The 13,236-nt window shown below is 38.1% G+C and overlaps 1 protein-coding gene across 8 annotated transcripts in view; it reads left to right on the top strand.

Annotated features, from left to right (window-relative positions):
• The window catches only part of LOC148026960 (aminopeptidase M1-B-like), a 148,890-nt gene extending 140,192 nt beyond the window's left edge, over positions 1-8,698 (top strand). For 6 of the 8 annotated variants that reach the window (XM_087691505.1, XM_087691510.1, XM_087691504.1 and 3 more), the window contains 10 exons: positions 5,973-6,132; positions 6,275-6,527; positions 6,664-6,785; positions 6,933-7,030; positions 7,139-7,304; positions 7,389-7,503; positions 7,592-7,659; positions 7,892-7,969; positions 8,154-8,231; positions 8,320-8,698. In XM_087691505.1, coding sequence (XP_087547631.1) covers positions 5,973-6,132; positions 6,275-6,527; positions 6,664-6,785; positions 6,933-7,030; positions 7,139-7,304; positions 7,389-7,503; positions 7,592-7,659; positions 7,892-7,969; positions 8,154-8,231; positions 8,320-8,493 — 1,312 coding nt within the window. In that variant the 3' untranslated portion in view covers positions 8,494-8,698. Of the gene's footprint in view, positions 1-5,946; positions 6,133-6,274; positions 6,528-6,663; positions 6,786-6,932; positions 7,031-7,138; positions 7,305-7,388; positions 7,504-7,591; positions 7,660-7,891; positions 7,970-8,153; positions 8,232-8,319 lie in introns of all 8 variants that reach the window. The other 2 variants (XM_087691512.1, XM_087691511.1) reach the window with 2 other exon arrangements.
• The last annotated feature ends 4,538 nt before the right edge of the window (positions 8,699-13,236 follow it).

Genomic DNA, 13,236 nt, shown 5'->3' with positions numbered 1-13,236 from the left:
CCCTTGGCATAAAGCAATCCAAGAGTCCTAGTATTCTACAAGTAACGAAAAACACGCTTGACAGCTTGCCAATGTGACATGTGTGGCTGGTGCATATATCTGCTTAGGGTTGAAACTACAAACTAAATGTCTGGCCTTGTGTTGCATAAGTAAATGAGACATCCAATTGTTGGAGTATACATATGGATATCAAACAAATCATTGTCATCATGCAAGGACAGCTTGAGTTCAAGTTCCATTGGTGTATGGACCATGTTGCAATCCTATAAGCCAAATCTCTCAAGAAGCTTACCGATATATCTAGATTGTGACAATCCAATGCCTCTAGCATTATGAATGAATTGAATGTCCAAGTAATTGTGCAAAGGCCCCAAATCTGACATCTCAAAAGTTTGTTGCAAATTTTGTTTGAATGTTGAAATTTGATTAGCATGTGTCTGTGTAAGCAGCAGCTCATCAACATAAAGACATATGACCAGCAAGGATCCCTCTTCTTTACGTACATAAAGTGTAGACTTTGATGTGCTCTTTATGAACCCCTGGCTGAGTAAAAAGGCATCAATGATCAATCTTTGCATACCAAGCTTAGGGAGCTTGCTTCAAATCATATAGAGCCTTTTTCAACTTGCACACCAAGTGTTCAGATCCCATAACTGCAAAACCAATGGGCTATTATACATACACTTCTTCTTGAAGTTCCCCATGTAAAAACATTGTCTTTATATCAAGTTGGTGCACAATCCATCCATAATGGTCCTTTGGCTTTTGGCACATGGGGGTCTGGTTGTTGGGAGTTGGTTGGCCTAGATACAGTAGGATGGAGGTTGTAAGCGCTGCCCATAGCAGCACTTAGAAACCCCAAAGCACTACCTGTGGTCTTGCAAGGCGGCACAACTCGTGTGGAGAGGAGCCTGTTGTATTCTCTGTTGTGTGACCCCCAGCCTTGGATGTATCTCGTGGAGGGCTTTTTGCTGGCAGGTAGGCAGCCAGGGCCGTCACATCTTGTATGAGGCTGGGATGCAGGACACGATTTTTCTCATGGAGGCTAGGTCTTGTGCAGTGGTCGGCTTGGAGACTTTACCCATCCGCCAAGTATTGGAGCCTACAGCAGAGCGCTCAGAGGTATGGGAGATCATAGGCAGTCTTACATAGGATGGCACATTTGGAAGGCACGTTGTCAGGTGGTTTTTGGTGGGGAGCGCCTTTCAGTATATGTAACTTTGGCAGAGCTTTGGACCTTCATTATCCACTCCCTCCGCAGCCAGTGGAACCAATTGCAGGGTGAGTCTTGAGCCCGTCAGGAACTCCACTTTCACTTTTTGCACACTTGGGGTGGCCATGACTTGTTCTTCATGATGTAGGTGGGCAGCCCCAAATGGCGATACACCCCCCCTCTATGGCTTCTTGCCCCCATCCCCCCCAGACTGACTTGAGAGGCTTGTATACATGATGGGTTTGTGATTTGCATCAGCTCCAGCTAGTCTGTTGAGCATGTGCACTATGTTGTATTCAGCCTTCTGAGTAGTATAATTAGCCACACTTTACTTGCAAAAAAAAATTCCATCCATAATGGGCAGTCAAAGCAATCATAGACCGAATGGTAGTCATGCGAGATGTAGTAGCAAATGTCTCCTCATAGTCAATGCCTTTCTTCTGTGCGTAGCCCTTGGCCACAAGCCTAGCCTTATATTTATCAATGGATCCATCTGCATTTCTTTTCAACTTATAGACCCACTTTGTACCAATGGTTTTCTTCCTAACAAGCAAAGACACTAAATCCCATATTTGATTCTTTATAATGGAATCAAACTCAGCTTGCATTGCTGCTATCCAATGCACATTATGTTGTGCATCCTCAAAACATTCAAGCCCCTCATCATCAAGTGTATCTGCTACCATAACAAACTCCATGGTATGTGTACCATCATGCATACAATCTTGCCTTCTAGTACGACCAGCATCAAGTGTATCTGCTACCATAACAAACTCCATGGTGTGTGTACCATCATGCATACGATCTTGCCTTCTAGTACGACCAGCAATAGGAGCATCCAACTAACTATCTTTCATAGTCTACAAATACCATCTAGGCATTTGCCTAGCTTTCTGATTGTGTACAAGCTCTTGCTGAATTTCAAATTCAGCATCTTACTGAATATTCAGATCAGCCATAGGCTGATTTTTTGCAATACCCAATGGAGTAGTTGGCTGAACATTAATTTCACTTGTTGAAGCTCCAATTGTATCACCGAAAGAAATGGGCAGCAGCCCTTCAAATACATCGTTGGCAGCTTGATATGTATCAAAAGTAGCAAGGGATAATTCTGATTTTTCATCAAAACCACATCCCTACTGACAAATACCTTCTTAGAAACAGGATCATACAATCTATATTCTTTGCTCTCATTGCTGTACCCCACAAAAATGCATTTAACAACCTTGTTATCCATTTTCTTTTTGAGTACCTTGGGAATGTGTGCATAAGACACCCAAAAGTATGAAACTGTCCAACAAAAGATTTCCGACTGTTCCAAGCCTTAAAAGGTGTGACATTCTTTAATGCCTTTCTGCTTCAAAAAAGAATTCAACATAGAAAACATGTATTTCCCCCCTTGGTCCAAACGGAGAGTCTTAAGCCTGTAGCCAGATTGATTTTCAGCAAGTGCTACACAAAAGCCAAAAATGCATCATATACTTCTGACTTTTTCACCAAAGAGTAGACCCAACAAAAACGAATAAAGTCATCAAATGAAAGTGACAAAATAGTAATAGCCATCCATTTACTTTGTTTGCATAGGGCCACATATATCTGAGTGCACAATCTATAATTTGGCAGTTGCTCTAAAAGTAGCATCACGAGGAAATGAAAAACGATACATTTTTCCTGAAATGCACCCCTCGCATATATGCACAGGAGGTCTCTCCAAGAGAGGCAAACCATCAAGCATCTGTGTACGCTGCATAAGCATCAAGCTACCATAGTTTACATATCCCATGCGAGCATGCCATAACTCTACCTGTGACATGGTTGGAGTGAGAGTAGATGCTCTAGAGACCAACCGATCAATTGAATAAGCATCTAACTCATATAACCCATGACATAAAGTGCTAGTCAAAACCAAAGTCACGTGTTCCTTATCTCTAACCATACATGCGTCATCATCAAAGGTGACTTGTAAACCACACCTTGCCAAAGAAGAAATAGACAACAAGTTCTTCATGCTTGGCACAAATAAGGCATCCTTCAAATGAAGAATAGAGCCATCAATGGCTATCAACACAATCTTCCCAATGCCTCTAACAAGATATGATGCATTGTTGGCACACTGTACAGACTTGCCAACAAGGGCTGCAATAATGGAAGAAAATAAATCCTTGCGGGATGTGATATGCTTAGAAGCACCACTGTCAAAAAACCATGTGCTCGTATCCTCAGTAGAGCTAAATGCTCTATTAGCCCAAGAAGAGTCATAATTATATGTGTAAAAGCAATAGTCTCGGTCCGCAACAAAAGATGTGGACTCAGTAGTAGCAGTAGAAGGTGCATCAGAAATAGACATCCCGGACTCCCTTTTCTTCTTGGCTATGCACTTTCTACATTTTGTGATGTAGTGTCGTGGCTTCTTGCGATAGTGGCACTTGCCCTTCTTAGCTTGCATGGCCCCTTGTTTCTTGCTACTATGTGAAGCACCTGATGTCCCAAAGCTCTACGGAGCATTTTTAGCTTGGCTGCCCTTGCCCTTCTGCCTTGCCATACAAGCCTGCTCAGAGGCTGTAACATCCACACCACTTTTCTTTCTTGTCTACTCTTCCTCTAAGAGCAAATTGACCAACTGAAGGAAAGTAAATGGCTGTGGAAAAATCCTCATGGTGAGGTTCAAGGCCGTATGAAAGGCCAAATACGAGGGTGGCAATGAATTCAAAGTAGTAGATATCAACTACACATTTTGAGTAATACTCATCTATATTCATAAGCTGCTCACGCAAGTCTTGAATCTTATTTACATGATCCTACATAGAATCACCCTCATCCATCTTCACAGTCTCAAGCTCTTTCTTCAAGAAAGAGATGCGTATCTCATTCTTTCTAGCAAACATATGCTCTAAGGTTAGCCATGTTTCTTGTGAAGAAGCTGCAGACTGAATGTGGGGAATGATAGACTGTTGAATTGCCAATGACAAAGCTCGAGCATCCCATGTGTGCCTTTTGTGCTGTTAATCTCTTGGGAAGTGACTGAGTTGGAGCAAGCTGAGTTGCCCTTTGTCCATGTCCTCCTAGAGGAGGAGTAGCAGGAGCCACAACTCTAGGCCTAACTTCTTCACCGCTGATATAGTCCCCAAGATTCTTTGCAATCAACACATTTTTCATCATAAAAGACCATACAAAATAGTTGTTGCCATCCAACCTATCCTCCTTGGACACATATGTGAATACATCACCTCCATGATTTGCCATGGTAAATGTCACTTATCAATGAGCAAAAGAGCAATACTTCAAGCTAGACCAACCTGAAAATCTCAGAATTTCCAGAAATTACAGCAAGCACTTTGCTATAATTAGCAAATTTAATCACACTCTGTCAAAAATTTGTCTGAAGTACACGCTCTCCAGGGTGTAAACAGTGCTCAGCAGCACTAAAAATGCACAAGCCTCAAAATTTCTTGTTTGAAAATGCACAAAATCAGTCTATTGCAGATTGTCCCTGATGTACATATGTGAGCTAACAACAAAAGCCCCAAATTTTTGACCCAAAATTTCACAAAATCTTTGCGAGAAATGTGTCCTAGACACTTGCAAGAGCAAAGGGATGCTGCCTGGCACTAGCCCTCAGTGAATGAGATTTGAATTAAAAATTGGTTTTTTTTTTAAATTTACCCTGATTTTCGCAGCTAGAGATTGAGCTAGACTATCGGGTAAATCAAGCAAATTGGGTGGGCGCTGGTGGATCTTGAGCTGGAGGTTGAGCTGGAGGCAAGCGGGCTGTGCACAGGACTAGCGAGGCATTTGTAGTGCTAGCAGCATTTGGCGTAGGGAGGGCAGACTTTTTTTTTATTTTGGAAAATAAAATGTGAAATCATGTGTGCAAGCCTCTCAAGGCGGTCTGGGGGGGATGGGGGCAAGAAGCCATTGGGGGGGGGTTATCGCTATTTGGGGCTGCGTGCCTGCATCATGAAGAATAGGTCTTGACCGCCCCAAGTACGCATGAAATGAAAATGAAGCTCCTGATGAGCTCGAGACTCGCCTTGCACTTGGTCCCATCAGCCGCGAAGGGAGTGGATGATGGAGGTCCAAAGCTCTGCCAAAGTTCTATCCACTTTTTCTGGGGACTCAGCCATGAAGTGACCCAACTACCCACAAGAAAAGCAGTGACCTGCAAAGGTATCCCATTTGAGCTGGAAAAGCAATGAACACATACCAAAGCGATTAATGCGCAGCCCATTAGGCCTCTTGTGACTGGTGTCCCACAACATGCATAATTTGTTCCAATTATGAGCACGCAAGGTTAGTGGTACCAAAAGTGTGCCGATGGCAGCCATTGCATCCTGCAACAAAGGCCAATATACCGCTGGGCAGCCTTCAACCTCAACCCAAATGGGACATTCGCGTTGAAGCAAACATTGGAAATCTGCCAAGGGCCTCTAGGGCAATACATGGACCAAACAACAGTCAAAAAACAAAGGCAACTTTGCCAATAGAGCATCCTGCATCTGAGAAGAATGCAACAACACCTCATAGAAGCCCCTAACAAAGATTTTGTCCACACAGTCAGCTTGCGTCAAAGAGGCTAGCCATTGATGAATCAGAGCAAGTTTGTTGTTAAAATCCTCATATATCTTCATGTATTTGAGTACTACTTTATAGTCACTCTGTTTTTAGTCATGGTTATATCAAAATACTAATGATTTAAGTGATGTCTGTACTGAGAAGCAATCTTTGTCTCACAGAAAGGCTTGATTTTGTATGTGCAAAGGTTTGCTTTTGGCAATGCAAAATCCGATGACTTATGGGATTGTTTTAATGAAGTAACTGGAAAGCCAATTAAGGAGTTCATGCATTCATGGACAAAGCAGAAAGGCTATCCAGTGGTGAAAGCCACTTCATTGAATGATCATGAAGTACTCATTGAACAGGTACACATACACCTCTTATATGTCTGCCTATGCAAATAAGCATTTTCGAGCGAGAGGTGAAAAAGTATTTAACAAGACTCATAAGTAATGTGAAAATTTTTAAATGATATTATTCAGTTAATAGCTTTTTCTGGTGCAACAGTTTCGATTTTGTACAGATGGTCAAGCCAGGGAAGGGCAATGGATGATTCCTATTACAGTTTGCTCAGGGCCATATGACTTTCACCAAAGTTTCCTACTAGAGGGAAAAAAACATGTTGTTTCGATACCATTACAGAACATGAAACTCAACTTTGAACAGAGTGGCTTCTATCGTGTGCACTATGATGACCAGCTTTTAGCTACTTTGAAGGACTTCATCTCTTCAGGTGCCTTGACTGCTATAGACCGACTAGGTAATTGCTGTCAGACTTCATCTCTTCAGGCTCCTTGACTCCTATAGACCAACAAATTTAATTGCTGTCAGATTTCATCACATCTATCTAGCTCATGCATGTACATGCCAAAAAATATTAAACATTGTACTTGCAGGAGTTTTAGATGATGCATTTGCTTTATGTCAAGCTGGTAAGCAGCCTCTGAATGCCTTACTGTTGCTTCTGGAGGTTTACAAAAATGAAATTGATTCCTCCGTTTTGTCAAAGATGATAGATGTAAGATATCCCCCTGTGGATTACACATTAGCTCTTATCCTTACATATTTCTTATCCATGTACCATTTTCACTAATAGCATTGTCAATATTGAACTGAATTATAATTATAATTGAGATATATCAAAATCACACTTGGATGATTGCAGTTAGCCCTTTGTTTATCTCGTGTAATGGTTGTTGCTATCCCAAGCTTGGCACAAAAAATGAATTCAATTCTTTCAAAATTACTGGAAATCCCAGCCAGGTATTTCAAATCTATTGTGAATCCATACTAAATTCTACTTAAGGCATTTTCTTGTTTGGTTATTTCTCCTAGGAATGATGCCATTCTCTACTCATTTACTTGTTTCAGGAAACTCGGATGGGAAGCTGTTGAAGATGAAAATCATATGAGTTCCATTGTTAGGGAGAGGCTCTTATATGCCTTGGTCATGCTTGATCATGCAGAAACAACATTGGAAGCAAGGAAGCGGTTTGAACATAAGTCTGTAGTTCCATTGGCTTCACACATGTACCATGTAAGATCATAAGTATTCAGCATAGAGTTATATGCTGTTGATGCCACAATGTGATGATCATGATATGTGATTCTGTTAATACAGGCAGCTTATGCAAGCATAATCAAAGAAGCAACAACATCTAACAGATGTGGTTATGATGCACTACTTGAAACCTATAGGTCTTCAGAAAACTTTGAGGAACGTAAGCATGTACTGGGTATGTTAGTTGTGTGGTGAATCTGTATTAACATATCATACTAATGCATACCGGCAATCTCTTCAACAAATTCTGTACTTGTTTGTAGGTACAATAGCAGCATCCTTTGACCTAGAAATGCTGATAGAAGCTTTGAATCTATCACTATCTTCAGAGGTAATTGAGAGTTCTCTATTCTGTTGTATACATCGTGTTTAATGTATTCTCTTTCTTATTCTCATCCACATAATCTATCATTTGTTGTTCACACAACTATTGTATTTGTGATGTACTTAGCTACTCTCTACAGAGTTCCTTGTACTTAGCATTTTACATCAGGGGCATTTTTTCCGAGGTGTTAATTGTACAATTTTCTTATGTTGGGCAAAAAAAATCTATCATGTTTCAGGTCCGTCCTCAAGACATGCACCTGATTTTTGATGGCGTACACATCAGTGGTGGTCAAACTTGTTGGAATTGGCTCAAGGTATATTTAGTCAGTGAAGATATCTAAGTAGGCACAACACAAACATAATGTATTGAGAACCATTATTGTAGTAAAATGATTTTATGGTTTTTACTCCATTGTAGAACTTAGGCACTTTTCATGAAACTGCAATACAGAGTAGATGAAATCAAAAATCTGTTGAACTAAGCTTACTATCCTACAGGAGAATTGGAATGCAGTGTATGATAAGTTGGGGGAAGGTTTTCTACTACGAAGGGTTATAAATTCTGTTACCTCAAGTGTAAGTAGTTTGACACTGAATGTGTATTAAATTATGTATTTACTTGGCAACATATCTAGTCAACTTTTATGGTTGAAAAAACTGGCAGCTATGGTGTGATGATGTGGTAGATGAAGTGAGGGAGATGATCTCTTCTCACATATCATCATTCAGGCACTTGGGTGACCAATGCGGTGAGAAGGTGAAGTTGGTTGCTCTCTGGATTGACTGGATAAGAGACGACCAAGACCTTTTAAGGCTTGTTAATGAGAAGGATATTTGACATCACAAAGTTTAACATATTATACTTGGAGTTATTTGTCATATCTGATGTTAGATAACCCTGTAGACATTACATGGAGATGTGCGATATGTTTTAGCACAAATACTTGGTTTTTACATTTGTCTAATGTAGACGTACACATGATGTCTAATATACATAATTTCTAGACAATAATTTAACAAGCTTTTTGGACAAGAAAAGTTAAGCAAGCATTGATTGTACTCCACTCAAGCATATTTTTAAATGTATTGGCTATTATGATGTGCTAAATATGTTTAATGACCCACCATCATCAATGATCCATGGTGCTCAAAGTTGCAAGGCCCCCCATTGTGAGAAGAGCCATGCATGAGCTCAAACATTAGTCAAGTCTTGACTTCTATATCAAATAAGGTCTTTGTGATTAGATGGTAAAAAAGGTGATCTATGTGAATCCAACCTATCAATACAATAGAGTAATTAAGTCGGTAGCAGCTCAAGGCATATTATATTGAGTTGTAGGGCATGAGAGTTATTAGGCAACCCTCCTATTTTGGGTTTTACATGGGCTAGCAAGCCACCTGGTAAGGGTCTGAGGGTAGTGTGTTGGACTCGATGTTAATGAAAATGTTGTGTGTATGGCTAGCAAAGTTTACTAATATGGAATGTCAACCATGTTGACCTACCACCTTCGTAAGCTATAAAAAGGAGACCCCTAAGAACCATGATTCATCCATTTGTCTACTTAAAGTTCATTCAACAAGCTTTAAGCACTTCACCTTGAATCTATCTAGATTACCATCTAAGCTTCATTTGTGAAAGTGTATCATTGGATAGAGCCATCATCGTATCACTTTGAAGTTAATTAAAATGAAGAATCTACTTAATTAAATAATTAAGCTAAGGTACAAAAGACTAGCAAGAAGCTAACTCAATGACATCTTCAAATCTATCCACCAAAGTTTAATGGGCTAGTAATATTTTATAAAAGTCAAATAAGACCTTAAGTATTGATATTTGAGGACTATTATACATCAGTATTGAAGAGTGTGGCTTAAAGCTCAAGAAGGAAGCAATAATGGGAATGCTATAGTTTTTTGCTAGTGTGAAAGACAAAGGCGATTCTTTCACCAAAATTAATGGTGATAAACAATAGTAGCACTACTTCTTAAGGAGATTGGTTTTATAATAAGAAGGGATATGTAATTGCACATTAAAAAATGTAGGCAAACTCTTAATACGGATAAAGCAAAGTTGGGGGTTATTTATGGTCATTCATTGAGGAAGGGTACTTCTTAACTCAAAAAGCAATGACCATTGACTTATGGGTGTTAGACCGTGGTGTCTTTTGCCACATAATCAACAAGAAAGGTCCATACAATTCTATGAAGCCCTTGTAAGAGTCTATTATTTTGTATTTTCCATATTTTGGCCAATTGTGAAATTAAAAAACTTTCAAATGTGTTTTATGTTTCATCGATCAAGAGGAATTTGCTATCAATTACTTCTACAACTAATACTGGCCATGCATTGAGACTTATAAAGCTAGACATAAATTATTGGTAGCGTTAACAAGCTTGTTGGTAAGGGAGATGAGAGGAATAAGTTATATGAGTTAAGTGCTTTTACAACCATCATTAGAGTGGGCAAAATCAAACTTCGGCATGAAAGATTTTGCTGCATTGGATTTGCAATATGAAAAGAGTACACATGCAATGTATGATTTGCTTACTTGCTTGTAGTAGCAAAAATAAAAGAATCATGTGAAGCTTGTATGATAGGTATGTTATAAAGATGGGTATTTTCACAAGGGGAGGGGAGGTGGGAAGCAAAGCTTTCTCTAAAGTTGGTGCATTGGATGTTTACATAAGGTTTGGGGGGGAACTTGTGTTATATTAATCATGGATAAATATAATAGAAAGAGGATGTATTGCTTTCGCGATAAGGCTTAATCCCTTGGTGCATTTGATGAGAAACTATAACTTGTTGAAATTGTAATCAAGAAAAGTAAATAAATTCAAACTAGATGGTGGTGGTGGTTCCAACTTAAAGGAGTTTGAATACTTGTAAGAGCAATGGGATTAAGCATAAGTTGATGATGCTTCATACATCTCCACAAAATGATGTCTTTGAACATTGAAATCAAACCATTGTGGAAATGGCAAGGTGTATACTTCAATGCAAGGGATTACCTAACGAATTTTGGATTGAAATTTTTAGTACCGTAGTTTACATTTTAAATCAAAGCTACACAGACTCAAGGAAAAAACATAGCAGTATGCATGGTAAAGAACTATATATTTTACATTTTAGAATTGTTGGATATAAATGTGATGCACATGTTCTAAATGAGAAAAAAAAATCGTTATAACCAAAAAGCACCAATAATACCTTCTCAAATTACCGTGATGATTAGGAAGCTAACTGATTGTATAACTAAGAGATAAAGATCACAAGTTGTGATGCAGTGATCATGCAGCAACAATGTATAGTGGAGGCAAAGTAAAGCCCTTTCACTTTATGTTCAATCGAAGGTTGTCCACAATGAATCCATTTAAATATCAAAAGAAAGAGAAAGTATCGTTTTCAATGAAGAGAAAGTTCACCAACTTATTGCCATTTTACTGAACAAGCTATTATCGTGATGGGTGAAGCAACTCTATAATTAGAATAATTCTAACCCTATATCTCTTGAGGAGAAACTATAGACCAACGTGCTCTTAAATAATAGAGGACCCCTTAGGGAAAGTTTGAGGTCTTGAAATAGCCTCGTAAGAAACATTGGAGAATTTTTTTTGTTTAAAAACCATTTTATGATCTTTCAAAGAGTTTTTTTTTTTTTACAAATAAGCATATCTGAAAGCATGAAAAATCATAATTATAAGATACTTGTGGGTTACAATAAGTTTATGAATCTAGACCTTCATCATAGTGTCGATGATTGGAAAATTAAGGCCTTACTTTTTCCTTATATATTAGTCACAAATCAATATTCAATTTGATTTTTTAAAACTTTTGTTTGCCTCCCTCTATCCTTGTTGCATGGTTCATTTTTCGTCTTGCTAGCATCTTGCTTTACTATCCTTCTTCTTTTTTAACTTTACACAATTTTCTAAATGTAATTTTCAAAAAACTTCTTAAATATGGATTAATCATCTGGTAATCTATATATTGGTGATAAACTAGCTTCTATCATCTTCATAACTGGTCAAATTCTAAAAACCAACATTATTTTGAAGTCTATGAAGCTTGAATTGAGATTTTAAGAAAAGAAACAACTTGATATTTTGTTGAATTGAAGATATTATCTCAAAGATCCAATAAAAAATCACACATATCTTTATAAATGCTCATCATTGATGAGATTTTTGGGTGATAATTATATTAGTTTTTTAGGGCATACACTCAATCGTACTATAGAGGGAGGTATTCTAAGATTGGAGAATTGTTTATTAACAAAGCATAGTAACGATTTATTGCAGTAACTACAATATTGTAAACAGAAGATCCATTCATTTGAGAAATATATCAAAAGCATATTAGCAAAAATAAACTATTTTAGGTCTTTAAAACTGATATAAACTCTCAAGAATATCAACAAATTCAAACAAGGAAGCTACATTAAAAGAATCCAAGTAACAAGCTATTCTTTTTCATATGACTAATATTCAATATGGATTTGTTTAGAATGAAATTCAATTTGTAATGTTGATGATGTTTAGGTTTCTCTTGCACAAGCAAACATCTATGAGAGGGATGGTTCAAAGGCATCTTAGGTTTATTTATGAGAGCAAGAACAATAGCTAATATATCTCTCACTCTAGTTAGTTTATCTATCCTTTTCTCAAACCCCATGAAAGCAAGAATAAGTAAATTAACAAGGGTGTAGTGAGCTTACCTTCTTACCTCCTCGACACTACAAAGTGAAAGCTTAAAAGTGTCTCCATGATCCATGCGGTGGTTCTTGATCCACTTCCACTACTCCATTTGATTGTGATTGTCTCTCAAGTTTTTGAAGTCAATTCACATCTCAATCTTGTATGCAAAGTGTAGGGACCTTTTGTGGGCAACTCAATGGTTAGTTTTGTGACGCTGGAACAAAGGTTAAGTGGGGATTTTTTATGGGGATACTAAAGAGTCCCCATATTTTTTAGTGATATTTGTAGGCTATTCTAGGCAACTTACTACAAGGAGAAATTAGCAAGAAACCTTATGTTTTTTCCTCTAACAAACAAGGAGAAATAGAGAGAAAGCAAGGGTTAACTGAACGATATAGGGAGAAGACTGATAGACGTGTGTGGATGCATGAAGAGGGACTAAACTAAGTATTGCAAGATTGTTGTGGATTTATTTGAGAAAAGATAATAGGCTATCTATTTTTGCTCATTACTTTGACAAGGATTTCTACCTTGATTCAAGTGTAATCTATTACTTTTGATTGTCTCGATTAGAGGGATATTGGGGATAGATTTGAGGTTTATCTATTACCATTCTGTAGGTGAATTAAAATAGGGATTTTGGGCAGAGAAAAGAGTTTTTTTGAAGCTTTAAAACAAGGTATTTTGTTATATATGGACTATTTTGGATCCATTTATTCTATGCATGATTGGGGCTTAATTTTGAGACATAAATACAATGTTTTGTGCTTGAACTCTTGTATAACGATCATGAATCTTTTGGGCTAAATTAATTTTGGTTTTCCCTCAGCTATTATCTATAAGTGGATGTATATGTTGTACAAGATTTGAGCCAAGCCCTTTTGCA

Source organism: Lygodium microphyllum, chromosome 13 (genome assembly GCF_053477565.2).
Source record: "Lygodium microphyllum isolate KBCC chromosome 13, Lygodium_microphyllum_v1.1.10, whole genome shotgun sequence".
Lineage (NCBI taxonomy): Eukaryota > Viridiplantae > Streptophyta > Polypodiopsida > Schizaeales > Lygodiaceae > Lygodium > Lygodium microphyllum.
Note: the sequence above shows the minus strand (reverse complement) of the source record. Positions and strands in the feature narration are given on the sequence as shown.